The following is a 25,232-nucleotide window of genomic DNA, read 5'->3' as shown; positions in this document are numbered from 1 at the left end:
TATATATATATATATATATATATATATATATATATTTCTTAAGATCTAAAACCAGCGTGAATCCCTCAAGTCTCATAATGTTGTAATGCAATGTAGTTAGATTTATATAGCGCTCTATACCAAATTCAAATTCAATTCAAATTCTGTATTCAATCTATACAATCAGAATTGCAACATTGTATTTACAAGCTTTCCTTCAACATATAATACCATTAGTCATAACATGGGTATAACAGTCTCATAATGCTCAAGGTGTGGACTAGTGGCTCTTACAATTACCGTACTTGCTTCTCCCTTAATGGTCTCTTCTTGCCTGAGCTACCCAGTGAAAAGGTACCAGTTGCTTTCGCCTGTCCAAAAGCATTACTAGGCCCTTTGGTTGTATTGTAAATATAGTGCCAATTTAGTGCTTGCACTGCCATAACAAATATACTTTGAATTGAACAAGCTGCTAAGACAACCTCTTCTTCTTCCTCCTCTTTATTACTTTTTTAGCTGTATTTTGGCCTTGTGATGTTTTTTGAAGTTGTGAATATTATATTTTAAAAATTATATTAACAGTATATTGTTTGCATTGTATGTCAATGGAAAATGAATTTCCTTGTTCTATTTTGCGATGATAATAAAAGTTAATTATCTTATCTTTATCTTATCTAATTCCACAAAGACAGATGGCATAACAGCCAAAAAACCTTGATCCATGTAACAAAATACCTACCAGTTTATCTCCATGTGAATGTGCCATCCCCCTTGCATCTATGAACATAGTATCTATCTCATTACCGTCTCGTGCTATTAACTTGGCACGGATGCCATGTTTGTTCTCTAGTAGTTTCCTCCTACCTTCTAGAAGGGATGGTGCTGGATATGGAAAAAAAAGAAAATATGATTAACTTAATGTTAAAGGCAGTATCATCATTTGTTGGAATCATACTTTGAAAGCTGCTGATTAAATTTAGCAGTCCATATTCTTGGTGTGTTGTGTCATCAATCTTCACTATACCCAAGCATAAGAAAAACAGTATTTTACCAACGGCAGCATTGAGTAGCAATGTGTGGCCAGGGTACACCAGCCATCTACCAACAGTTTGTATCAGACAGTAACTCAGTAAGTCGCATGGCAGTCCTACTATCCTACTTAGTAAGCTTCTGGGTTTGGCTGTTGTTATGGGGCTAAGCTTCAGGGGCCTGCAAAGTAAATTAAAACAAATGTCTTCAAATTAAGCTCTCAATTATTGAAATATCTTCCCCATTGAAAATAAATGTGTTTTTGTTGTAAACCTTGTTTCACCTTCATTCTATTGTTTTTTAATTGTTATAGGACTGCACCACATGTTGTGAGTGCTATGTATTTAAAAGTGACATAGAAAAATAAATTATAGATATGTTGCACACCAATGGCTTAATGTAGAGCTTCCAAGTCTCCCAAGTCTCCCTGGGGTCTTCATGAATTTTGGGTCATCTCCTGGTCTCCCGGAAATTCCACACTTTCTGGATTTCTTCAGGATTTTAAGACTTTTACAATTAGGGCTTATGCTAAGCTAAATTTTCCCATTCTTGTGTATGAAATATGGAGTGACAAGATTTATTGAACATTCTAGGCAGCAATAAGATATTTTAATATATTTTTTTTGGGCAGGTTTAGGTCACTGTTAAAACAGTGACCTAAACCTGCCCAAGCCTCTTTGTCTTTATATTGAACATGGCGATCAATTTGTACTCGCGTGTCCTTGTACATGCGTTTTAGTACACACGTCGCAAACCTCTGTCTGTCCTGCACCACAAATTCTCCAGAAATTTGACTTCCACAACTTGGGACACTTGGATGACTAATCCAAAGGACATGGTAATTTGAGTAATGTGTGTGAACACCTACGAAAACCTACAAAAGTCTGAAGACGAATTTCCAGTGGGGTCCTGTTGGTGGTGATAGGGCAGTACACATGCAGCCAATCCCCTACTCTTTTCCGAAGTTAGTGCACAATCAGCCACATTGCTCATGGAACCAATGACTTAAATGTCTCTTCCGAACGACTGCGCATTTTTAAATACAGTATTGTATTTCAGTCCTCCAGCATAAACACAAGGACAGCAGCGGATGAAATAGAGCAAGGTACCATAGGATCTCCACCGTTCAGCGCACACACAATGGCTACCACCAGTTTTGCCGAATGAGCTATGCTGTGATACCAAGGGCCAAAGGACACATGCTAAGATTGGCATTGTCAAGTTAGGAAGCATGCGCTTCGAAAGCTGGAGCCCTTATTACTGTGCCAACATGTTCTCTGTCATTACTGCAAATTACTTACTACAACCAAAATTGAAACTCACGGTTTATCTGTGTTTGCGATGAAATCTTCTTGCCAGTGACTGAACTCATAATCAAAATATTGTAACTTATGCTGTAAGGAAAGAAAAAACACAAACATCATAATTTAAGTTATTATTGTTGATTAATCTGGGGGTTACGTCAAAGTGAGCTCTTCATTTTGGGACCTCAAACTGCTGGCAGTAAACAAAGAATTAACTCTGTTTCTCTGCTTGCGTTTGTTTTCTTGTTAGTTTATTTGGTTTAGTTAATTGTAAAGTGCTATATTGGGGTAACCTTTTGCTTTATACTCTCTGCTATCTCCATTTCTTTTGCAACAGCAATATTTGCTTTAAAAAATGTATTGCGTGCTACACAGAACTGAAAATGGGAGTTACATTTGGATCCTAAACAATAATAAATAAAATAACTATATTGTATTTACTGGTTGACAATTAAAGCGGAATCTAATAAATTTTTCCTTCCAGTCCAATCCAGGGTTTTTGTTGTTGACTGCCCTGAGATTTTCCCTTACAGCCCTGAACATTTTTCTTGACTACCGCGGAGTATTCTCTTTAATCTATGAATTTTTCTCCAAATCAATGTATGTATAAAAAACCGAAAGGTCCACTGATTAATCTCAGATAAGAAAGTATAATACATACTCCAAGTATTGAAATACATGATGGCGTGTATTTCAATACTTGGAGTATGTATTATACTTTCTAATGTATGTATACATACCCGTATTTCATATGAATTACTGTTTCTCGCAACTTGCCAAAACTGAATGAAATCACAATATTCTGGATTCAAGTATCTACCAAGACCTTGAATATGATAAACAGATAGTAAACTTTACCAAAGGATTGAGAATTAAACATAAAAGATCAATCAGGTACTACCAGCAATAATTATTCTATATTTATTTTAGCAAAACTTTGTTATTCATTACTATTCATAATTCATAATTCATATTCATAATTACTATTTATACTGATATATCTGTCATCATTAACACACAAGTTATGCAGGCCCATATTTCTAGTATGCCCTAATTAAAAATTGTTTGATAAACAAAGTTTAATTTGGACATTGCTATACCTCTGATAATTATTGAGCCCATTAGAATCACCATAGCAATACCAGTACAATGGCCTATGTTGATCAAGCCAGCAACAGTGAAGTATCCTGGGGAAAACAACATTTGTTTTGTTAGGTTATTGATTAAGAGAACATTTTTTTAATGTATGCATGTAGATATTGTATTATTTTACCAACCATGCTATGCTGCTGTTATTATTAAAATTAATTAAGCATAGTGGTTGGCAAGTAACACTTAAATAAATACTCCAAACCTAAATTTTTTAGGCAAGACTTTTTTTTATATCTTGTTTTGCGAACTTATTTTTTAAAGAATGTTAGAGGAGGGTGGAAAAAAAAATAAATATAAAATTTTGTTTTCTTATTTAGAAAATAGTTTTGCCAAAAACACCCAGACGAAGGAGAAATAAAAACAGAATTTTATTGGTAAATTTAAACAGTGTAGTAATGGCATGGTTAAATGATTTAAATTTATATAATCAGGAAGAAGTATACATTAAATTTATCTTATTTTTGGAGATTTCAAGGCAGCGGCAGCATAATAAAAATAAAGAAAATTTTTTATATTTTTCTGAAACTTCCGATTTTTCGTGGTGGCGGGTGCATTAATTGGCCAAAAATAAAATGTTATTTCTATTCGAAATCATCGTTATTGGCGGGCGGCTGGTACACTAAACAATCTACAAAAAAAATTATCGCCTATATGAAAGAAAAAAAAGTACTTTCTATGTTACGTGTCCACATTATATCAGTAACTGACTTTTCTTTGATTTTTCACTTCTTTTTAGTAAAATTGTTTAAATTAAAAAAAAAAATAATAAAGTATTTTTAAAATATTAGTTTCTAATTTAATTCCTTTGAAATTGTTGGTGTCCTGAGCAAATAAAGTATTATGATTGATAAGGACTTTGATGTAGCTGTGGCTTGGTGAATAAGTGGTTCATTTTTAAGATTGTTCAGTCTTGTTGTATGGATAATACTTTCTATGGTGTAAAATGAAAATAAAGATGAGCGGGAAAATCAACATACCATTTCTATACATATAGGTCAGTGAAATTGGTGATGTGTACTTTATGACGTACCAACACACTTTCATCTAAAAACAATGAAGAAACATAATGTACCTTAGGAAAGTCACTATTGCAACGTTTTACAATGGATTTCAGGGCTGTCACATTAATAAAACATATTTCCCCACCGGGCTGTTACAATAAAAGGGGGTAATTCAGATGATCCAGCCCCGGGAACTCAAAATTTGGGAGACTCATTTTTGTTCATGCAAGCATTCTGATTTTTCGAGATATCAGTAATACTTGGAAAGCCTTGTACATTGCCAATATCATTGATAAAGTTGATGTACAAAGGAAAAACAGAGAAGTACTCAATTAGTACCAAAAAGACACTAGGCCTATATTAGTTGTTTTTGGTATTTTTGGGTTCTTTTCTGAAAAATTGGGAGGATTTGATAAAATCTGTGAGACCATGAGATTGCATGAAAAAATTTGGAAGACTCCTGATCAAATCGGAAGGGTTAGAGTGTATGATAATTAACTCTATATAGAAATCTGTCATGTTTAAATTAAGGAAGTGGATATATTTAAGTGACCGTAAACAAATCAGTAAACAATATATCTACGTGAAATAAATAAAGTTTCCTGTTAAAACTAGCACTCAATTACCTCGAAATCAAAATGATATTCTCCTAGGCCTAAGCCTGTATTTTTGTACAATAGTACGATAGTCAATCATCACAAAGTAAATGACATTTTAATAAACACAATGATGTCGTCACTAACAAAAACAACATCATTAACATTCTTTAGTCGGTTCGATTGTCAGGCCCCGATTGGGCGAGAGCATCCGAGAAAGACCACGTTTAGAGAGCATGTGATCCACACTCTACGAACTATGCTATGCAGCAAAAGTAAAGAATATGAATGTATTTTCTGTAAGATATTTAATCATTACAAATAAAGTAAGACAAAACAAATATTTTTAATCTTTTATTCAAACACTAACAAAAAAAACCAACATTGGCAGTTAATTTAAATGAAATAACATGCTGTGCATGTGTCTACAAAGTATGGCTGCAAAGAGTGTGTGGAACAGCCTCCCTTGTACCATGGATACAAATAGGGCCTAGGCCTATTTCTAGCTCACTATCAAAATGATTTAATGATCTATTTAATGATGAAATACATACTACGGTAGCAAATTTAGTACGTTTAATAAGAAAGGAAAAATCATAATTATCGAACGTCAAACCCTGTCGTAAACTGTTTACAACAAAAATGCATTCAACCAATTTAGGGATTCCCTAGGTGCATTGCTTTGCTGTCGACTCGATCGTGTGTTGTTGAATAATGGCAGGTATTCCTTTGTTTGTACAAACAATTGTTTGGTCAAGTTTTGAACCCAACGTACATTTAACCAGATACGATAAATTTACGTGACCGATAATGCAAGTTTATTATTAAAGTATGACTGCGCATGGCTATTTATGTTTACGGCGACGTAAATATATCCTCTTCCTTGAATTAATTAATTGCAATAAATGAGTGTTACCTAGGCCTATTTTTAATTCGAGAACTGAAAAAAGCTGCACATTATACATACCCACGTTATAATATTGTTTGCTTGCTTCTCTGTGAAATTTGGCACATAGTCGTACCCCTGGGGAAGAATCAGAAAAACGTTCCATGATGATCCAATACATTTTACCTAGGCTTAGGCCTACTCCAAGCCAGACTCATGCTGGTCTTTAGCCTGTCCTCACGCAATTGCCAAGTCAGTATTTAGGCCTAGCCTAGGCCTCGGGTCCTAGCTTAGGCCTGGCTATTGTTATGGCCAGGCCTGTAGGGCCTATATTTGCGTATATAAATACATTAAATATTGGGAAAAGTTAACGTACCTGATTTGAAACAGCGCCGGCGTGTATTCTATACAATTTAGGACCGAATATACATTGTTTTATTAAACTCGCCATTATTTTTTCTTATTTTATTTATTTATCGCTCTCTCTCGCCGCCGCCGCCGATCAAGTTTCTAAATCACGCCCTCTGTAGTTACAATAACAAGACACACATGGTGGCATGGGATGGTTTTCCTAGAAAGGAGATAGAATAATCATGAAAGTTTGGGTATCCGTAAGTAACTGCACTTTGTATTTACAGTATAAAAGAAGAGAATAGAATCCTTCCAATAGTGCATTCGGTGCATTACACATATAGGCCTAGCTAGTGTCCCGTCAGGGTACGGGTACGCCTCTAGGCCTAGGCCTAGCCTAGGTCTCTACCACTGCCAGTACTACAAACAATACTGCACAGGCCTAGGCCTAGGTGGGCCTAGCCTACTTTAAAGTTTTACATGCAGTTGAGTTGGCCACCTACAACGGCACCATGACTGCCGACGCTGTGGTTGGTAGCCCTTTTATGAGGCCTGGTTTACAGTTCACTAATATATTTTGTTCTTCCAGTTTAAAGTATTATCAACTAATCAGATTGATAGCAAAATATATTGATTTAATATAAATATTCTGTCCTCTTTAATTATAGAATTATTTGACATTTCTTTTTCATTTCTTTGTTTTGTAGGTTAACCATGAAGTTAATTTTATCTTTGGTGAACAGTGGTGGCAGCAGATTAGGAAAACTATGCGAAGTTGGTCGTCATGGTGATTTATCAATGGAAACACCGTGCTGTCTATTGTACACAAGATGCGGTCTCCCTCCTCATTTGACTCCTGATGTAATGAGGACACTGAAGAGACTTCCTGCAGCTACTCAGTTAACACTGCCAACCCTGTAAGAATGTTAGGCAGGGATTTGGAAGCTGGGTGGAGTGGGAACCAGTCAGTACGAGCGGATGCCTTTATGAGTGAATGCTAGTTCGAGCGGATGCGACTTTGAGCGGATGCCATTTCAAGTGAAAAAGGATCCAGTTTTGCGAACATTTAACAAATTCGTTCTTTTGACAGAACATTAAATTTGGTAGTTGTTCGCCCTCTTCAGATTAAATTTTTTTATATTACTTATTACTTTATTGCTGTTTTCTTCTGTCTAGTCTTACACATATTTGGCAGGGGCGTATTTCATGCTCCACCAACCCTCCCCATCTACTCGAACTGGCATCCGCTGAAACTAGCATTTGATGGAAGTAGCATCCAGTCATATTGACTGACATTCGAGTTTGGTGGTTAGGATGCTTGCCTTTCAATTTCAGTGTCCTTAGTCCAATTTCTGTCACAGTCATAGGATTTTTCTCACTACTAAACTACCATTTATAAAAGTTGTTAAATTCACTGTTAGGCATGTCCTTGGCCTTGGGCCTAAAACAAAGAATGAACTACAGGCTCAATTTTATCTTATTCTATGGACAAGACATATTTTTCCCTATGTGCAACACAACTGCAGAGAAAATAATAAAAATTCACTGCTCAGTACCTATCACATGTTTTGAGCAAAATGCATTAAAATGATGTTTATACATTGTCAATTAGAATTAATTATATTATATAAATTTGCAGGGTTTTTTTTCAGATTTCACCACCGACAGCATATCTAGCAATCACAAGACTTTAATACGCCAAATTACTTGTTAGAAAAACAGTGTTAAAGTAGAAAATATGTTTTAAAGAAATACATTAAACTTGTTTTTTTTTTTCATTGTAGGGCTGAAAGTCATGAAACTGTGGAGGGTATTCCAGGTGGAATAGGTCACTTCATTGGCATACAAAACACACTTTACTATCTATCATTACAAGACCCAGGTATCCAGACACCAAGTGGATACAATGATAAGTCATCAGCCTCCATCTGGGTGTCAGCAGGAAGAATGAGGGTAGGGCTCATTTTTTAGGGTTGTGTCTAAACTGGCTTCATTGACTTAACATAATTTTTCTTTATACTCCATGTTTTGTAACATAGGTTTAAATGACATCTATTGCTTCATAGTGGATATTACCTACTATTCAATCGGGATAATTGGTATGAAAAGGCAATATAAAAATGTGAACTTTTAAAATTTTTTATCCTTATTATTACAATCAAGTTTTAACCATTCTCCACTGATAATGTGTGGTTGGCATAGACAGAATATAATAAAAAATCAGAAAAAGCATTAATCATTAGAGTCTCTTAATCATTTTTGAATGCTACATTTTGTATCTTATTTTTTTTCATATGTATTTACAGTGCACCCTCCAATTCTTTTAAATAAAAAAACAATTGTTCTCTAAGCTAGTGTTTTCTTCTTCTTCCTCATCATGCTCAATTAATTCTCATTTTGGTAAACTTTGTTCTTCAGCTCCATGTTGACCAGTACATGTCCATGCAGAAGGCCTTTAAACCAGATTGGTATGAAGCAATGTATGATGGAGACACACCCCTTGGATGTAGTCGTAAGAAGATTCAAAAGTCAATCAACCGAACTCTGAACTTTCTTGACAAATGTTTAAATATTCATGAGGAAAGTGATGTAAGTATGTCAAAATATCATAATCAAGGTTTATATTTATAATAGTGATTTTCATTATTAAGAATTTTGTGTCAAATACTTTGCCTGTTAGTTTTTAATATAATTATTTTATTATACAGGATTTGAAAAGCTCTGAAATATTCGGTGTTATAGAAGGTGGTGATCTACTGGAAGAACGCCTACATTCAGTGAGAGAAACGGTGAAGCGGCCAGTGGCTGGGTTTGTGCTAGATGGATTCCAGCGATATATGATGCATGATGATGCTCGGCGGAAGCTTTTGGCAGCAGTTGTGGTTAGTTAATCAACCAAATTAGTGATCTGCGTTTGTCAGGTTCATAGCAGCCATTCCTCCACCCCCAATATTTCACGGTCTTGCACTTCTTTTCTTAATTCTTGATATGTGCTTCCATGTTTGAGGCTATCTAGGAATGCACATTTCTTTCAACCTTTGATTGGCTCACCAATATGTCTTCCTTCTAAAGCCATTTTAAGGAAACAATCATGTTGTAATAAGTGTCCAATCCAATTCATAATTTATTATTCACTTTATTTCAATCTTATAACAGATTTGATAATACAAAATATTCAAAGAGAAAAGGGAAAAACACAAGCAGGCACAATTAAAATATGAGTCCTAAAAATCCTAATTACAAGTAGAAGCAATGTCTAAATATCTAAAATTCAATATATTAATTGGAAAATTATTATTTACAAAAATTTATTTAAAAAAATCCATTTATGTTCTTTTTTTAAATTGTTTTGTGGTTAGTTAATCCATAAATATATAATGTTTATTAATAACTATAATCAGCGTCTTACAACTTTCCTTTTCCCATTGTTTTTAAGAATTCATAGCAGATTATAGTTATAAATTACAAACTAGCTTTTGGGTGATAAAATAACCAAATGTTTGTTTATTCTAGAAAGAATTGCCGGAGGATAAACCTAGGTTATTGCATGGTCTTGGCCGACCTGATGACATCATTGATGCTGTGGAGGCAGGGGTTGATATATTTGATTCCTCGTATCCTTTATTTTGGATTTTCATAACAATATTGTTGTATTGAAATTTAAAAAAAACCTATAAAAGTATTTTTTGATATTGTTATTACTTTGCATATTTAAATAAGTTATTCAGTTTCAATTGATAATTAGAACAAAAAATACTTATATTTGGTAGAACTCTAAAGATATGTGTTGTAGAAAGTGAATTGTTTCTCTCCGTGTCTCATTGAAAGTTATTTCATCCTTTTAAATTAGCAATTTAAGGTTTTATTTGAATTTTTATGCAATCGATTTATTAAGAAGTAACATATTTAGTCTCCGTGTAAAAGTACAAATAGATCAAACATAAAACATAGTGTGAGTAATAATAATATTATAGCCAAAATGAAATGAATACGCATTGAACTTCAATAATTATGGTAAAAATTGTTTTACAATATCAGTCTTTTCTTTTCATGTTTCACTAAGTATATGCTTCATATATTAAAAGTAGCAAAATACTATTATAATTATTGTTTTTCCTTTACTAGAAAATTAGATTTCCATATAATGTTACTGAGAGATGTTGTGCACTTGTCTTCCCTTTCAAAAAGCTAGAAGAGTTAGAACATGGAAGTAAAGATGAAAAACAAGGTGGTTGTTTTGATGGGTTGCAGAGCAGCGTTGAAAGCTTCATTGGAAATGTCCCATTTGATAGTGATGATACCAATAAAGACACCTGCAAGAAAACAGAATTTGAAATTAACTTGCGAGAACAGAGGTGCAGTTATGTATATAAATAATATAATATATAAAATAACTGAAATGCAAAAAAACAGGTTTACAATGACAATGCAAAAATTAGATATTAAATCATCTATAAAAGAAAAACTTGTAATTAAGCATATGGGAAAAGTACAGTATAAAGCTGCATTTACACTATTAGACACGATAACGGCACAACGACATGTCATCACTTCATTTATATTCTTTAACAATGAGCACATTTTTATCGTGTCATTGTCGTGTGGTTATCGTGTCTAGTGTAAATGTAGCAGTATAGCATTAGTATGGCAAACTTCGCTGTAGGAATGATACTTGCATCTTTGCGCCAGCAAGTGATGGCGAGGTAAGGATAAGGCCTCGGGTTGAGACCCCAAATTTTTGTGGTTTTAGTCATTATTTATGATCATGATGATGCTAGTTGTCCTTACCATATCACCATGGTTACATCATAATCATCATCATCATCATCATCACCATTGTTATCCTCACCATCATTATCTTTATTATTAGTTCTCAGATTTGAAGAATATATGTTCGTTGTCTTTCAGGTATTTTGACGATTTTTCACCTTTAGTTAAAAATTGTGAATGCTATTCTTGTGAGCATCACACTAGAGCTTACATCAACCACTTGCTGAGGACCAAGGAGCTTTTAGGACCTGTACTTCTTATGCTGTAAGTAAAATAAGATACAATAAAACAAAGTGTAAATAATATAAGAATTGAAGTTTAAAATCCAATGATAATTGTCAATTAACTTTTATGTTGGATGTACGTATCCACATAACAAATATAAAGTAAATTTAAACTGTGTAGGAACAAGTTAATATTTTAGCTAATGCAAAAGCCAATACCATCTGAAAAACATAGGCCTTTGTCATAATACTGTACATGGAAAAAGAAATGTATTTTTTTACCATTACTGAAACAATGCATATTTATAAACCTAATCTGTTTAGGCAAGACTTTTTTTTATACCTTGTTTTGCGAACTAATTTTTTTAAAGATCGTCAGAGAAGGGCACAAAAAATATAAAAATAAAATTTTGTTTTCTTATTTAGCAAATAGTTTTGCCAAAATACAGAGGAGAAAGAAATAAAAATAAAATTTTATCGGTGAATGTAAACAGTGTAGTAATGGGATGGTTAAATGCCTAAAATTTATATAATTAGGGACAAATATACATAACTTATATTTGGAGATTTCAAGGCAGCTTATTTTTTTCCGAAATTTCCATTTTTTTCATGGCAGCGGGTGCACTAATTAGCCAAAAATTAAGTTTTATATGACATTTGTGTAATTTGCCCATTAATAGCATGATGATGTCATACCACATCCATATATGGGCATGATGATATCATATTACATCCATATATGGTCATTATTATTTTATATACCCATATAACAGGGAAATCACACTTTATCACAAACACATGTCAGTATGGACAGACCTCTAAACACCACTGATACGGAGTTTGATACTATCATACCTTTTCTGTCAAGCAATTTTTTATATGACTTACATATATATTCTTGAATACATAAATATATATTGAAAATAAAGAATTATATATATCATGTATGATGTATGAATCAATATCTTCAATATATAAATACATTACAGTATATATTTTGATAATAGATAAATTACATTGCATGTTTAATGCATTTTATCTATTTCATTAATTTTTAATTTTTATTTCAGACACAATTTCCACCACTACTTTGAATTTTTCCATGAATTGCGGGAGAGTTTACGGAATGGCTCATTGGACCAACTGAAAGATCTCATCAAACAGTCTTCTTCATAAAAAGTGATGCAACCTTTTAACTATAGAGGGCGCCATCATATAGTGAACATAATTTAACATGAAGAAGACCTAATAGAATTTATTTTAGAACTCTGATATTTTGTAGCTATGGAAAACTAATTAAACTCACTGATGCCAAGATGTAAATAAATTAGTTTTTGCATTAGTGTATAAAATATTAAATCTCATAAAGATTATAATGAGAAGTCGTGTTTGTGTGATAAATGAAACTAGTACAGTAGTACTAGATACACAGGTGATTGTGAATATCAGTGAATTTGTTCCTTGAATTGTATCCAATGAGCTTTGGAAAATCATCTTTGTACATTTCATTATGGAATACATATATGAATTACATATTAAATGTATTATTTGTTATATGCCTTTGTCTATGTTGACCTTTTGAAGTGTGTTCACATCAGTGATGGGGCTAGTAATTATGGAGGGACTAAGGTTGTTAAAGCTCTTTATCATATAGGGATATTATAGCATGGAGGTATTATTGAGGAGGAGATCACTCGGCAAAGCTATGCGCACGCAGCGCTATGCAAATGAACCAAGATCAAAGTTGCCGCAGCGCGTAAAGAACGATTGCGGGAGAGTTTACGGAATGGCTCATTGGACCAACTGAAAGATCTCATCAAACAGTCTTCTTCATAAAAAGTGATGCAACCTTTTAACTATAGAGGGCGCCATCATATAGTGAACATAATTTAACATGAAGAAGACCTAATAGAATTTATTTTAGAACTCTGATATTTTGTAGCTATGGAAAACTAATTAAACTCACTGATGCCAAGATGTAAATAAATTAGTTTTTGCATTAGTGTATAAAATATTAAATCTCATAAAGATTATAATGAGAAGTCGTGTTTGTGTGATAAATGAAACTAGTACAGTAGTACTAGATACACAGGTGATTGTGAATATCAGTGAATTTGTTCCTTGAATTGTATCCAATGAGCTTTGGAAAATCATCTGTCTTTGTACATTTCATTATGGAATACATATATGAATTACATATTAAATGTATTATTTGTTATATGCCTTTGTCTATGTTCATCTTTTGAAGTGTGTTCACATCAGTGATGGGGCTAGTAATTATGGAGGGACTAAGGTTGTTAAAGCTCTTTATCATATAGGGATATTATAGTGAATGCATACACACACACACATTTATTAGACAGGGAATGAAATGCAGAAAATAATTAAAATTATTAATTTAGTAACGTAAAAAGTGTATCTCATTTATCCTAACCATATCAAACTGAATCAAACTATCTCCCAACATTCAAACACAAAATAAAATACATTTCAACTATGTAGAAGTATATAAATGTGTAGTATGGAGGAAATGTTGAAGCATTAAGTGGCTACGAATTTAGGCTAATTGAGCTCCCCAGCTCCTTATGAAATATGAGAACATATGACAGGGCATGAAATGCTAAAAATGAAGTTTTATTACGGTAATAATACATCAAGGTTCACTAATTTTGCGATGCTAGGTCTGTCACTTCTTTGAAATCTAGGCCGACACAAGCAGATCTTCCATACTTTGGAAGTTGTACAGTAGCAAACAGATGCAGTTTTGGACAACTCGACAATGTTTAATCACATTGATGAAAGATACATCACAGAAAAGTGAAATTTGAAAAGAAACAAAACATAAGAAAAAATAATTTAAAACATATATTTATTATTAGATATTTTTTTAATAATAAAAATTATTCATGGGTCATCCATTGCTTTAATTTTTATTTTCAAGTCTCTTTTATTTATTTATTTATTTCAACGGAGTTGTCTCTTAAATATGTAATATTTAGCTGAATTGTAATCAATTAAGTGTGTATTGGTAAATTTCTCACAATGATTATATATATTTATATTATAATAATACTTATTAACAAGCCAATTTATAATTTATGTTTAAACACTTCTGTACTTACGTATTACCTTTATACTTTTATTTTCGTTATATCTGTTATAGATATAGGCAATATTTTTTTAATTGTAAACTTTTATTGATTAAATCTTTGTTTGTTTACATTGTTTTGTTTTGACGAATGGACAATCTAGTCTAGAAGGGAAAAGCCCAATTAACGGCTTGTGATTGGTTGTGAGTAAGTCATTTGCATTATTGTGAGTGGAGTTGAGTAGCAACAATGCCGCGACGCCATGTTCAAAAGTCTTGAGCGATCTTTTGGTTTCTTCGAAAGGATTCAATGGTTATAATGCACGCTCATTGACTGCAATAAAATGAAGCCACGGTAAATAATTATGGACATAATGCAGTACTCGAACGCCCCTACATTTCAGGGCATCCAGCCTGTATCTCAACAAGCTGGAAGTTATAATTTTAGCGTTGAGGAAATCGCATTTTCGATGAGGCAACACCTGTTTGATCCCACATCTTCGGGCACCGCAGTATCAGCTTCCGGGAGTTCACTTCTTCAACACGTACAGGGTAGGCCTAAACCTATTCAGGACCCTGGAACAGGACCAAACTTAAGTGATGATGATATTGACGATACTAATCCATGCCTAGATGATGAAAGTCACCAACACTATCAAAATGAAACTTATATGGCTATGCAAAATTTTCATAAGCAACATCCGTCCACAGATGAAAAATCAAGCATTCATCAGATTCCGACCACAACGGTAATTTAATTTCCCATTTAAATTGTATTATTTTAAGAAATAATAGGCCTAGGCTAAGGCCATAGTATTAGACCCATATTTAGGCCTAGTTTAGTAGGTTAACCTCCTCCTGTATACCAAGTACTAGGCCTACAGACTGTACAGACAGAGCTAGGCCTACATGTAGGCCCTACCTAGACTTAATTAAGTAGCACCCAGATTGACTGAGAATTCTTTTGGGTCAAGGTGGTATTCAATTGTGGTCCAGACAAAATTCAGTAAGCTGCTCTGTCACAAATTTCGTCCTTTATCCACAAAATAAAACATTTTTTTAAATAATTTTATTTTTATGTCTGTTGTCTGTTCATGTTATATTTTCATACAAGATCGGATGTAAAATAACACATTAGCGAGGGTGATGAAAGTGTGTAATTTACAAGAGTTGGAAAAAGAAATCTAGAGTAAATTTGTCAATCATTGGTCAATAAAAATTCTTTAGGAATATCTCTCTATTCTCATGCCCTTAATGTACATACGCTTTATATCATTAAAGCCAATCGATTAATTTACTCAATCAAATATTGAATTTATTGGTGGTCTTTCTATAACCGATAACAAGCAATGATGTTTACCTTTAACAATTATTATCGTCAAAATGTTTAAAAATCTTGCAAATATGTTGCTTGTGTTAACCATGGTGTAAGTGGCAGCGCAAAGTTTGACATGTTTAATTCGTTACGATTTTTTCACAAATTATATAATTTTATCACTGAAATTTTAACACACTATTAATATTAATTGTTACGACATGTTTTGTGTGTATAGTGTATAAGAGACAGGTATGGAGGAAATGTTGAAGCATTAAGTGGCTACGAATTTAGGCTAATTGAGCTCCCCAGCTCCTTATGAAATATGAGAACATATGACAGGGCATGAAATGCTAAAAATGAAGTTTTATTACGGTAATAATACATCAAGGTTCACTAATTTTGCGATGCTAGGTCTGTCACTTCTTTGAAATCTAGGCCGACACAAGCAGATCTTCCATACTTTGGAAGTTGTACAGTAGCAAACAGATGCAGTTTTGGACAACTCGACAATGTTTAATCACATTGATGAAAGATACATCACAGAAAAGTGAAATTTGAAAAGAAACAAAACATAAGAAAAAATAATTTAAAACATATATTTATTATTAGATATTTTTTTAATAATAAAAATTATTCATGGGTCATCCATTGCTTTAATTTTTATTTTCAAGTCTCTTTTATTTATTTATTTATTTCAACGGAGTTGTCTCTTAAATATGTAATATTTAGCTGAATTGTAATCAATTAAGTGTGTATTGGTAAATTTCTCACAATGATTATATATATTTATATTATAATAATACTTATTAACAAGCCAATTTATAATTTATGTTTAAACACTTCTGTACTTACGTATTACCTTTATACTTTTATTTTCGTTATATCTGTTATAGATATAGGCAATATTTTTTTAATTGTAAACTTTTATTGATTAAATCTTTGTTTGTTTACATTGTTTTGTTTTGACGAATGGACAATCTAGTCTAGAAGGGAAAAGCCCAATTAACGGCTTGTGATTGGTTGTGAGTAAGTCATTTGCATTATTGTGAGTGGAGTTGAGTAGCAACAATGCCGCGACGCCATGTTCAAAAGTCTTGAGAGTTATTTATTAATGTGTTCGTCTTCTGTTTACTCACAACATTCTACTTCAACAATAATATTAAACAACAATAACGACAATAAATTAATAATACTAATACTAATTAGTCATTAAATGTGATTAATAACAACAACAACATTAATAGTAATATTTATTTTAACAAATAATAATAATACTAGTATGGTAATAATAACGATATTTAAATATCAATTTTAATAACTAATTAGTGATAATAACGATATTGAAGGTGATAATAGCAATAATACAATAATAAATTTAAGATAATGTTTATTTTTATAATAATAGTAATACTAATTAGTAATAATAATAATAATGATACTGTACTTATAATACTAGGCCTACTTAGTAATAATAGGGTAATAATATCGATAATAAAGGTGACAGCAACAACAATAATATTAATAATAATAATAATATGAGAAAAATACTAATAAAATGCCAATAACAACAACTTTTTAAATTACTATTATTAAAATTATAATACTAAAACTAATAAATAATAATAATATGAATAATAATAATAAAAAATCGAAAATTATTTATTATTTATATGGTACTATAAATATATGTACTAATAATAATATCAGCCAAAATTTGAACAATATATAATGTTAATGCTAAGACTAATAATTAATATTAAAACTAACGGTAATAAAAACAACAATAATAATAACAACAATGACAACAATAATAACAGCAATAATAATAATAACAATTAGTACAATGTTGTACCAGTAAATGACTTGTGGCCGAGTTGACTTGTGGCCGAGTTGACTGTAGCCAAACTTTTTGTGGCCGAGTTAACTTGTGGCCGAGTTGACTTGTGGCCGAGTTGACTGTGGCTGAGTTGACTTGTGGCCGAGTTGGATTGAATTCCAGAGCTAGGCCTAGACCCTAGACTTAATTAAGTAGCACCCCGATTGACTGAGAATTCTTTTGGGTCAAGGTGGTATTCATTCATGGACCAGACGAAATTCAGTAAGCTGCTCCCTTTTAATGGCGTGTGATACTTGCATTTCATCTTTAAATGGCAAATTGTGTAATCATTAAAAAAAATACCAAAGTAGAATAATATCCAAAAAATTATGCAAAACATATAATAAATATAAGTAACTATCTGATTCCTAGACATCGACATTGATTGAGTCTATGCCTATATACATATAAGACTGACAGTATTTCTATTTTGCATGTACCTACCTTTTGGCGCTCTACCTAAATTTGTACGTAAATATTTTATTATTATTGTTGTGAAAATAATGTAAGTGTATCATTTTATCAGTTGTGTAGGGTAACATAAACAATGTAAACCGCCTGTATGCAATATGTTTTGCAACCATACTGACTAGGCATTGATATATTTGCAGGTTCATTTTGAATTGACAATTAATAGTGTAATAGTCTTGGCCACTTGAACTACATAATTCATCACTCTGTCCTTTGGTACAATACATTGGCCAATCAGATCACAACTAAATAAATATCTTTGTAAATGTTTTACTTTAGGCAACCCCTTGAATATTGATAAAATTAAATTTAGAGATAATATGTCATTAACCTAGGTCATCCTGATGGTGACATAATTAATGTCGAAATATTGAATCCTGACACGATGGCGTGCATTTCGATACTTGGAGTATGTATTATACAGTCCTATCTTATCTGAGATTAATCAGTGGACTTTTCGGTTTCTAGGTCTGTACAGTTGATTGTAATTTGTATTGATAAGTGTTACCTTTAGGACCATAGAAGTATTTTGTAGTGCCCCTTGAGTAAGGGTTGGCAAATTAGTGTTGAAAGATACTTTCCTCATTCATTTTATGCCTGAAAAAGTGTTCCCATAGGGGTCATATGTCTCCTATAGCAATGTCCCTTTGATAGGGGTGTTTCCAAGAGTGTTTCAAGGGAGGGGGTCTGCTATAGTGTACTGTTTACATATTATTATATTCCACAGTATAGTCAGTAAATCCAGACCTACAGAAAAGTACTGTTGGCATGGATTGGATCTTGAAGAATGCAAGTTTGAAAGTCAATATTAATAATAATTATAAGGAAGTATGCTACTGGATCTAGTACTAGCACTATTTTCCTTAAAATAATTTGTTTCACATTAAATATTATTTGATACATAAAAGGGAAAAAAAATCTGTCTTAATGATCATAGGTTGCCCTACAGCAGATAAAAATAATTTCTATTATTATTACAGTAAGCCTTTTAATTTGAAGACAATTTTTAAAACATGTTATACCACTTAATTTAACCTCTTTTTCTGTACAGTATTCTTAAAACATTTGATAGAAAAAAATATCAGACTTTCTCAGCCTTGGCTATAAAGAGATATCAATAAATACTGTAAAACTTTAAAGGAACTGAAACTAAAATTGAACTAACAACAGTATCTGTGACAGATTATTTAAAAAGATTTATCATTACAAACAACTTACAGGGTTAACAGACAATATTTTCCTATAAAGTATTCATATTAAAATATCTCTATAAAATCAAATCAACTAATGTAGATTACACAATCTTACCTTCACAATAGGATCCTTTAAATGTTATACCCGTTGCCATGGTAGTGATTTAATGCTTCACTTACTTGTGCATTCCCAAAGACCATTGTTTGGAGAGTTTTACGATTAACTTACAGGTTATTGCTATGGTAACTGGTTAAAGCAGGATCTGTACCATTAAACTGTAGGATTATATCCCACTTTCAATTTTGAGTGTGTTTGATTTGTCCCATGAAGAACAAATATTAAAATTCTATGCCTAAGCACAAAGAAGGTAAGTATTGTTCTGTATTGTATTAAAAATTATAATACACATTTCCTGTTGTTAGCTTTATTTTTGTTTGTACATATTTGCAGATGTGATCTCTTAAATATTTTGACCTAGTTATTCTATTTTTGTCAGCATAATTACAGTACAGCCCACAATTACTGCAACGTTCCCCATGCGTTGTAGTTGCGTGGTAGTAGGATCTACCACCACGCGTGTAGAACGTGGCCTGATAAACAATTATATCACGAGAATGTTGATTGTTTTGATGGGTTGATTAGCAGAAATAAACAATGTGTTGAACTACAATAAACAGTTGTCAATTAGAGTAAAGAATTCAAACATGTATCAAGCAAAATACGCTGTGTAGTATTTTATGTTAATTGTACACTATTATTAAGTTCAATCTCAAATTCGTCACTAGTCCTACCAAACATTGGCCTAGATTAGGGCCTTGATCGACCTGCTCATCATCAGGCCCTACTCACCCACGGACTCAGTCGTAAAAGTTTATTACCTTGTTATGGACTTATTCCAAAGGTATCCATATGTCCTTACTAAACATTACATAAATGCAATGTTAATTGCCTACATGTTTGAAAAAATTACCCTAGTAGGCCTTGGCCAGAGAAGGAGGCTTACCCTAGACCTATAACTACAGGCTACAGTAACAGTAGAGTCGAAAAGATGTGCATGGGGACGTCAGAAAATAATTGGTTTTGGCCAAAAGGTCATTGACATGACAACATACATATACCAGCCAGTGTTTTTGGCAGATGGTGCATGCTCAAACTATTGACAATCATGTACAGCCCATACATTTACTGAATAAATGGTCCCTCTCAACGTAAATTAATCCTGAATTAAGTCAATTACCTTAACCATTTAATGATGATTCAATATATATATATATATATATATATATATATTTGTTTATTTACAGGACTGCATTCGTTGAGGACTATGTTCCACGATGCATTATTAAGTCCTTTATTACAACACTGTATTTACCTTACTTTGATTATTTATATATGATTTAACAGTGTTAACGACTATCTTAATTTATATTATATGCANNNTAAGCAATTAATAATGTAACTGATCAGGTAAAAGGCAGAATACGAGAATCGAGAAGATGAGGAAAACAAATTTTGTGATGGAACAGCCTGAAGAGAAAGAAAAAAAGAGGAGATTAAAAAAGGAGAGACAACACAGGACAAAACAATATGAATGACTAGAATATTTATTGCCTGTCTTTACAGTATGTACTGGAATCCCAACAATATTCACTGACACCAAAATGTAATATGTTTCTACTGGAGCATAAAATGGCATATCCTTGGTTGGTAAAATAATCAGTTCACCCTGCAATGTACCATGGTATTGCAAAATTAAATGGTACACGATCATGCTTAGCTTGCACATGTTCAAATCTTAGCTCTCACTTTGACACGATTTTCACCTCTATGAATCAAACTTACTGTCGTAAACAATGCATGTGTGTGTTGTGAAACATCGATCGATATGATTCTGTATGGAACTCTTCAAAAATTGTATCCCTGTTTGCAGAGTGTATTGGCAAAAATTTGGTGTTGCTCTATCTACTGCCGTGGTGGGCATCGGTTGGAGGACCAAAGTGAATTTTGATGTAATGCAGAGGACCGCACCCAAACTGGGATGTTTACAGTCATGCATCGAAAAACCTTCACACTGCTTTTATACCACTTTATTCTTGGTGTGAACTAACTTTTTTACAGATGATTGATGTCGAGCCGTAAAAAACAAGGTGTTTTCTAGTAAAAAATGTTTGGCGGGCCGCACACATAGAGTTTTTAATTCATTTTCGTGGGCTACAAAAAAAATCACTGTTGGTTCACACTTTGCCCACCTGTGATCAGGTTGTGTGATTGAAAAACTTGATATGACTGTATGACTTTGACTGATGACATTATGATGGTACTGATAGTAAAATAATTTTTAAAAGTATTGAAAACATTCAACTGAATAAAATATGCAAATAATCAGAAGGAAACAGAGATTCCAATGTGATGGGTGGCACATAGAAAAATGTAAAATAAAATATAAAAATATTTAAGTTTTTTAAATTATTATTCTATAAACCATAGGCACAGTCAGTTTTACAAGCCAAGGTCAACAAAACTTACTGAAGTTTACTAATAATGACAGAATGATGAACTGTCAGATTCAAATTTTTTCAAAAGCTATAGTTCAATGGAATGAAATTTAGTTTCTGTGTGCATACAATTAAATACATAACTAAACAGATCATACCACTTCTTTCTATCATTTGCAATATCTCTGAAAACATTGCATTTATGATCTGTTGTTGTAATTGCAGACAAATTAATGAGATTCTATGGATTGTACATACTTCCCTCCTCTGTACTACACAGAATGATGTTTTTCAAATTCTGATGATGCAGTTAGAGCTGTAATTGTGCCACATGGCAGGATGAGGATATAAGGTACACTAGGTGAGATAGATGGGAGTGTACCTATCTGAAAATCAAGAAGCATGCTTTTTAATATTTAAGAAATATTTCTGTATCTAATATAAAAAAAGAACTGAATCATTTCAATATTGCTTTTACTGTGTACATCAATTTTGAACACCACTTCGCATTGTACAGTACTATGCCTTTGGCTAATATTGTACTGTTTTGTTCTATTTCCACTGGAAAATTACAAATTCTTTCATACAAAGTAAGCAAAATTAAAATAGTTTTATATATTTAAGTATATTTAGCTAGTAATATTGACATACAAACTTTTTTGTCACAGGATAATGGTTGTTGAGGATCCTACTGTAATTAAATTTGCCAACAGGAAAAACCTAAATTGTAAAAATCATTGAATAGTACAGTAGAGGTTAAAAATAGAGAACTGTAGATGCACACATTTTTTCTACCTACTTTTATATTCAATCTGCATTCAAATTCACATTTTTATGACATAAAATCCCAGTGTCGACTGCCATAAAAGCAATTGAAGACTAAAATGTACAGTAACACAGTTAACGTACAGTACCCACATGTTGACACCATGCTTTGAATCTTCAGTTTTGCATACCATTATCACCGCTTGTTCTCACTTCGTAACATCTGGTGTGCTGACTATATTAGCTGCACTGACTATCAAATTCTGAGTAAACACTTGACGTTATGAATGTTGAATGCATCATTCATCTGACCATGGAGGAAGCTGTAGTTGGTTCGTAAACGAAGTAAAATCATTGTTTGCGTATTATTATCAAGCTACTGTTGTATAGCATGTTTAAAACGTGAATTGGACACCGGTTTTAAATATCGTCTATTAAAAATGTTATATTGTGGAAGTACTGTAGATGAAGCAGAACTGATAGTAACTGGTAGAGTTGATGTTTCTGATTGTTCGCCTTCAGTACTGTTCCTTCCATTGTAGTATTCCGACAGTATTGAAGTAATGTAGGACAAGTAAATGTTTGTTTTAGACATTGAACAAGAAGGAATTGTTAGAAAAATAATCGATGGATATTTATCATAGCTTTGCTTTACACGAAGTGGAGGTGGAATGCCATTATTACTGTAACACTAATGTCATGACTGAATCTTGTCTTATAAATAACTCTTTTGGATTGGATTTATCTACTGTACACTTATGGTATTTTAGTTGATGAGATGAGTATGGAACATGTTAATGTGTTGACTGCCATTAAAATATAATTACAAATATAGTGCAACATATTGCTGACAAGGTGTACAGTTAACTGACAAACAGTGTGTATACAGTAAGCCTTTTGTAGTGTAAATATTGGTCCCAGTGTCAGTGCTCCAAGTATTAGACAGGTAGGTTTGAAAAGGTCCTATTTAAATTTTGCATTTATGTTTTATTTTTCGTAAAGTATGCACAAGATGTTCTATGGGATCTTGTCGCTGAGAATTTGGCCTAGATATTACTGCTCAGAACTCCCGTTCAAACACAGCTACTGTACTAATACTACGGTATACTGTAGCATCTGTTTTTAATTGCGAGTCTGAGTGCTAAGCTCCTCAAAATAACATTCACATGAGTCTAGAGTACTGTAGGGGTGTGATAAGATACAAAATACAGTAATTACATGTCAGTATTTACTTGTACCTGAATTATTGTCTATAAAACAGGGGAGGATCCAGAGATGTCCAAAAGAGAGGGGGGGGCCTGAAAGGTGGGGGGGGGGGGGGCGAAAGTTGGGCCGATCGAGACAACACTATCACAGGGGGTCCGGCAGAATTCCCCCGCGAAATCTTTGTGTTCTAGATGCCCGAAAATAACATTTGAGGCGTCTGGGCTATCATTTATTTCTTTTTCTTTCTTTTTTCTTCCTTTTTCTTTTACCTCCAAAAAAGGGGGGTGGGGGCCGGGCCAGATCGACCCCCCCCCCAAATCCACCCCAGTAAAAATTTTACATTTTCAAATCCCCTCAGTGATTTTTGTAAGCGATATTTTATTTTGAATAAGTGTCTGGTAAAGATGCTCCAATAGTTTGTAATAAGCGACGTCCATGAGTAGGCCTACTGATCAGAAGCCTAAAAAAAGTTATACAGTACAGTAAGCATTGAGGTGCTGCTTATGAAATGTTTGATTCTCACATTTCTACTGTAGTACAGATGAGTAATGCACAATATTTTGCTGGTAACTCTCAATACAGTACAGTAGTTTTTTTTTCCAGTAAAACACTGACATAGTAAACTCAACCAAATATCATTTGGCTTAACATTAATTTTTATACCATAATTGAAATGTTATTATCAATTGTGTTGAGCAACCTAATAATGACTAATTAGACTAAATGCTGGCCTTCAGTAACTCAATTGTTATTTTGTCACAAAACAGAGTTCAAAAACAAACCTTCAAATCTATGAATTTATATTTTGAAATGTAATTGACAGACCTTATAAAAATTGATATTATTTGCTGGTTGATATGTATCGCATTGTTAATGCCAATGTCAATACATCACTATCATACAGTACTGTACGAATTGTATCAAGTAGGTCTGAAAGCAATCCACTTGTTCTGGCAAATAAACAGGTAATTTGTTTAGCAATGTTAAATTAATATTTAATTATTAGAATACTATACTTCAGTTTGTCATCTTAATTAAAACGGAAAAGCCTAACTGTATGACTGCTGTGCTGAGTTAAAATATTACAATCAAATGGCTTTATACCGTAAGTGAATTACTATTACCGGTAATTAAATACTAGAAGTTAGAACAATGTCAGATTTTCTTTGCCGATTATTAAAAGTCTAAAGAGATATAATAGTAGGCCTACTCTACGTAATATTGTCACTTCTTTGCATAGACTGGCACTAATAATTTTGTAACTCTAGTCTTTAATTAGTAGAAACTGATGGTTTCACTTTGAATTTCATTGAAAGTTGATTTAATTTGTGTAAGTGAGCTATTGTACACTGTAGTATTCATTTTTTAATTTGAGGATTGAGTGGTTCCAGGCTAGGATTTCTTTGAATCACTTAGGGCCCGTTCGAGCAAAAAACGCCAACCATATTCCGTTTATTTCACCGGGTAATCGCGCTGAGCACTCAGCGGGTGGTCGACCGTTCGAGCAAGTTTTAGCTCACGGTAAAT

The 25,232-nt window shown here is 32.9% G+C and overlaps 3 protein-coding genes across 5 annotated transcripts in view; 2 read left to right on the top strand and 1 right to left on the bottom strand.

Annotated features, from left to right (window-relative positions):
* LOC117107618 (phosphatidylserine lipase ABHD16A-like) overlaps nucleotides 1-6,481 on the bottom strand; it is a 13,210-nt gene extending 6,729 nt beyond the window's left edge. Inside the window, exons 1-8 of the mRNA XM_033249328.1 lie at nucleotides 6,324-6,481; nucleotides 6,029-6,085; nucleotides 4,442-4,508; nucleotides 3,413-3,499; nucleotides 3,053-3,138; nucleotides 2,332-2,402; nucleotides 1,031-1,188; nucleotides 719-861 (exon numbers count right to left, since the gene is read on the bottom strand). Coding sequence (XP_033105219.1) covers nucleotides 719-861; nucleotides 1,031-1,188; nucleotides 2,332-2,402; nucleotides 3,053-3,138; nucleotides 3,413-3,499; nucleotides 4,442-4,508; nucleotides 6,029-6,085; nucleotides 6,324-6,398 — 744 coding nt within the window. The 5' untranslated portion in view covers nucleotides 6,399-6,481. The remainder of the gene's footprint in view (nucleotides 1-718; nucleotides 862-1,030; nucleotides 1,189-2,331; nucleotides 2,403-3,052; nucleotides 3,139-3,412; nucleotides 3,500-4,441; nucleotides 4,509-6,028; nucleotides 6,086-6,323) is intronic.
* A 4-nt stretch (nucleotides 6,482-6,485) lies between these two features.
* On the top strand, nucleotides 6,486-13,512 carry LOC117107627 (queuine tRNA-ribosyltransferase accessory subunit 2-like). Its single transcript, XM_033249338.1, has 10 exons — nucleotides 6,486-6,558; nucleotides 7,006-7,215; nucleotides 8,083-8,251; nucleotides 8,717-8,887; nucleotides 9,007-9,180; nucleotides 9,812-9,912; nucleotides 10,432-10,653; nucleotides 11,207-11,332; nucleotides 12,363-12,442; nucleotides 13,103-13,512. The coding sequence occupies exons 2-10, from the start codon at nucleotides 7,013-7,015 to the stop codon at nucleotides 13,126-13,128; spliced, it is 1,272 nt and encodes a 423-aa protein (XP_033105229.1). The 5' UTR covers nucleotides 6,486-6,558; nucleotides 7,006-7,012; the 3' UTR covers nucleotides 13,129-13,512.
* Nucleotides 13,513-13,625: 113 nt separating this feature from the next.
* The window catches only part of LOC117107597, a 31,690-nt gene continuing 20,083 nt past the window's right edge, over nucleotides 13,626-25,232 (top strand). The window contains exon 1 of one of the 3 annotated variants that reach the window (XM_033249301.1): nucleotides 13,626-15,129. In XM_033249301.1, the coding sequence (XP_033105192.1) occupies nucleotides 14,746-15,129 (384 nt within the window). In that variant the 5' untranslated portion in view covers nucleotides 13,626-14,745. Of the gene's footprint in view, nucleotides 15,130-19,355; nucleotides 19,607-23,319; nucleotides 23,446-25,232 lie in introns of those variants that run through there. The other 2 variants (XM_033249315.1, XM_033249309.1) reach the window with 2 other exon arrangements.

This window comes from Anneissia japonica, unplaced genomic scaffold (assembly GCF_011630105.1).
Source record: "Anneissia japonica isolate Jap-2015-1 unplaced genomic scaffold, ASM1163010v1 scaffold288091_len1417266_cov198, whole genome shotgun sequence".
In the NCBI taxonomy this organism is placed as follows: domain Eukaryota; kingdom Metazoa; phylum Echinodermata; class Crinoidea; order Comatulida; family Comatulidae; genus Anneissia; species Anneissia japonica.
Note: the sequence above shows the minus strand (reverse complement) of the source record. Positions and strands in the feature narration are given on the sequence as shown.

Coding starts and splice junctions, on each gene's coding strand:
- LOC117107627 (XM_033249338.1), top strand. CDS start 7,013: ATGAAGTTAATTTTATCTTTGGTGAACAGTGGTGGCAGCAGATTAGGA. Junction 7,216..8,082: donor CAGTTAACACTGCCAACCCT/GTAAGAATGTTA, acceptor TTTTCATTGTAG/GGCTGAAAGTCATGAAACTG. Junction 8,888..9,006: donor ATATTCATGAGGAAAGTGAT/GTAAGTATGTCA, acceptor TTTATTATACAG/GATTTGAAAAGCTCTGAAAT.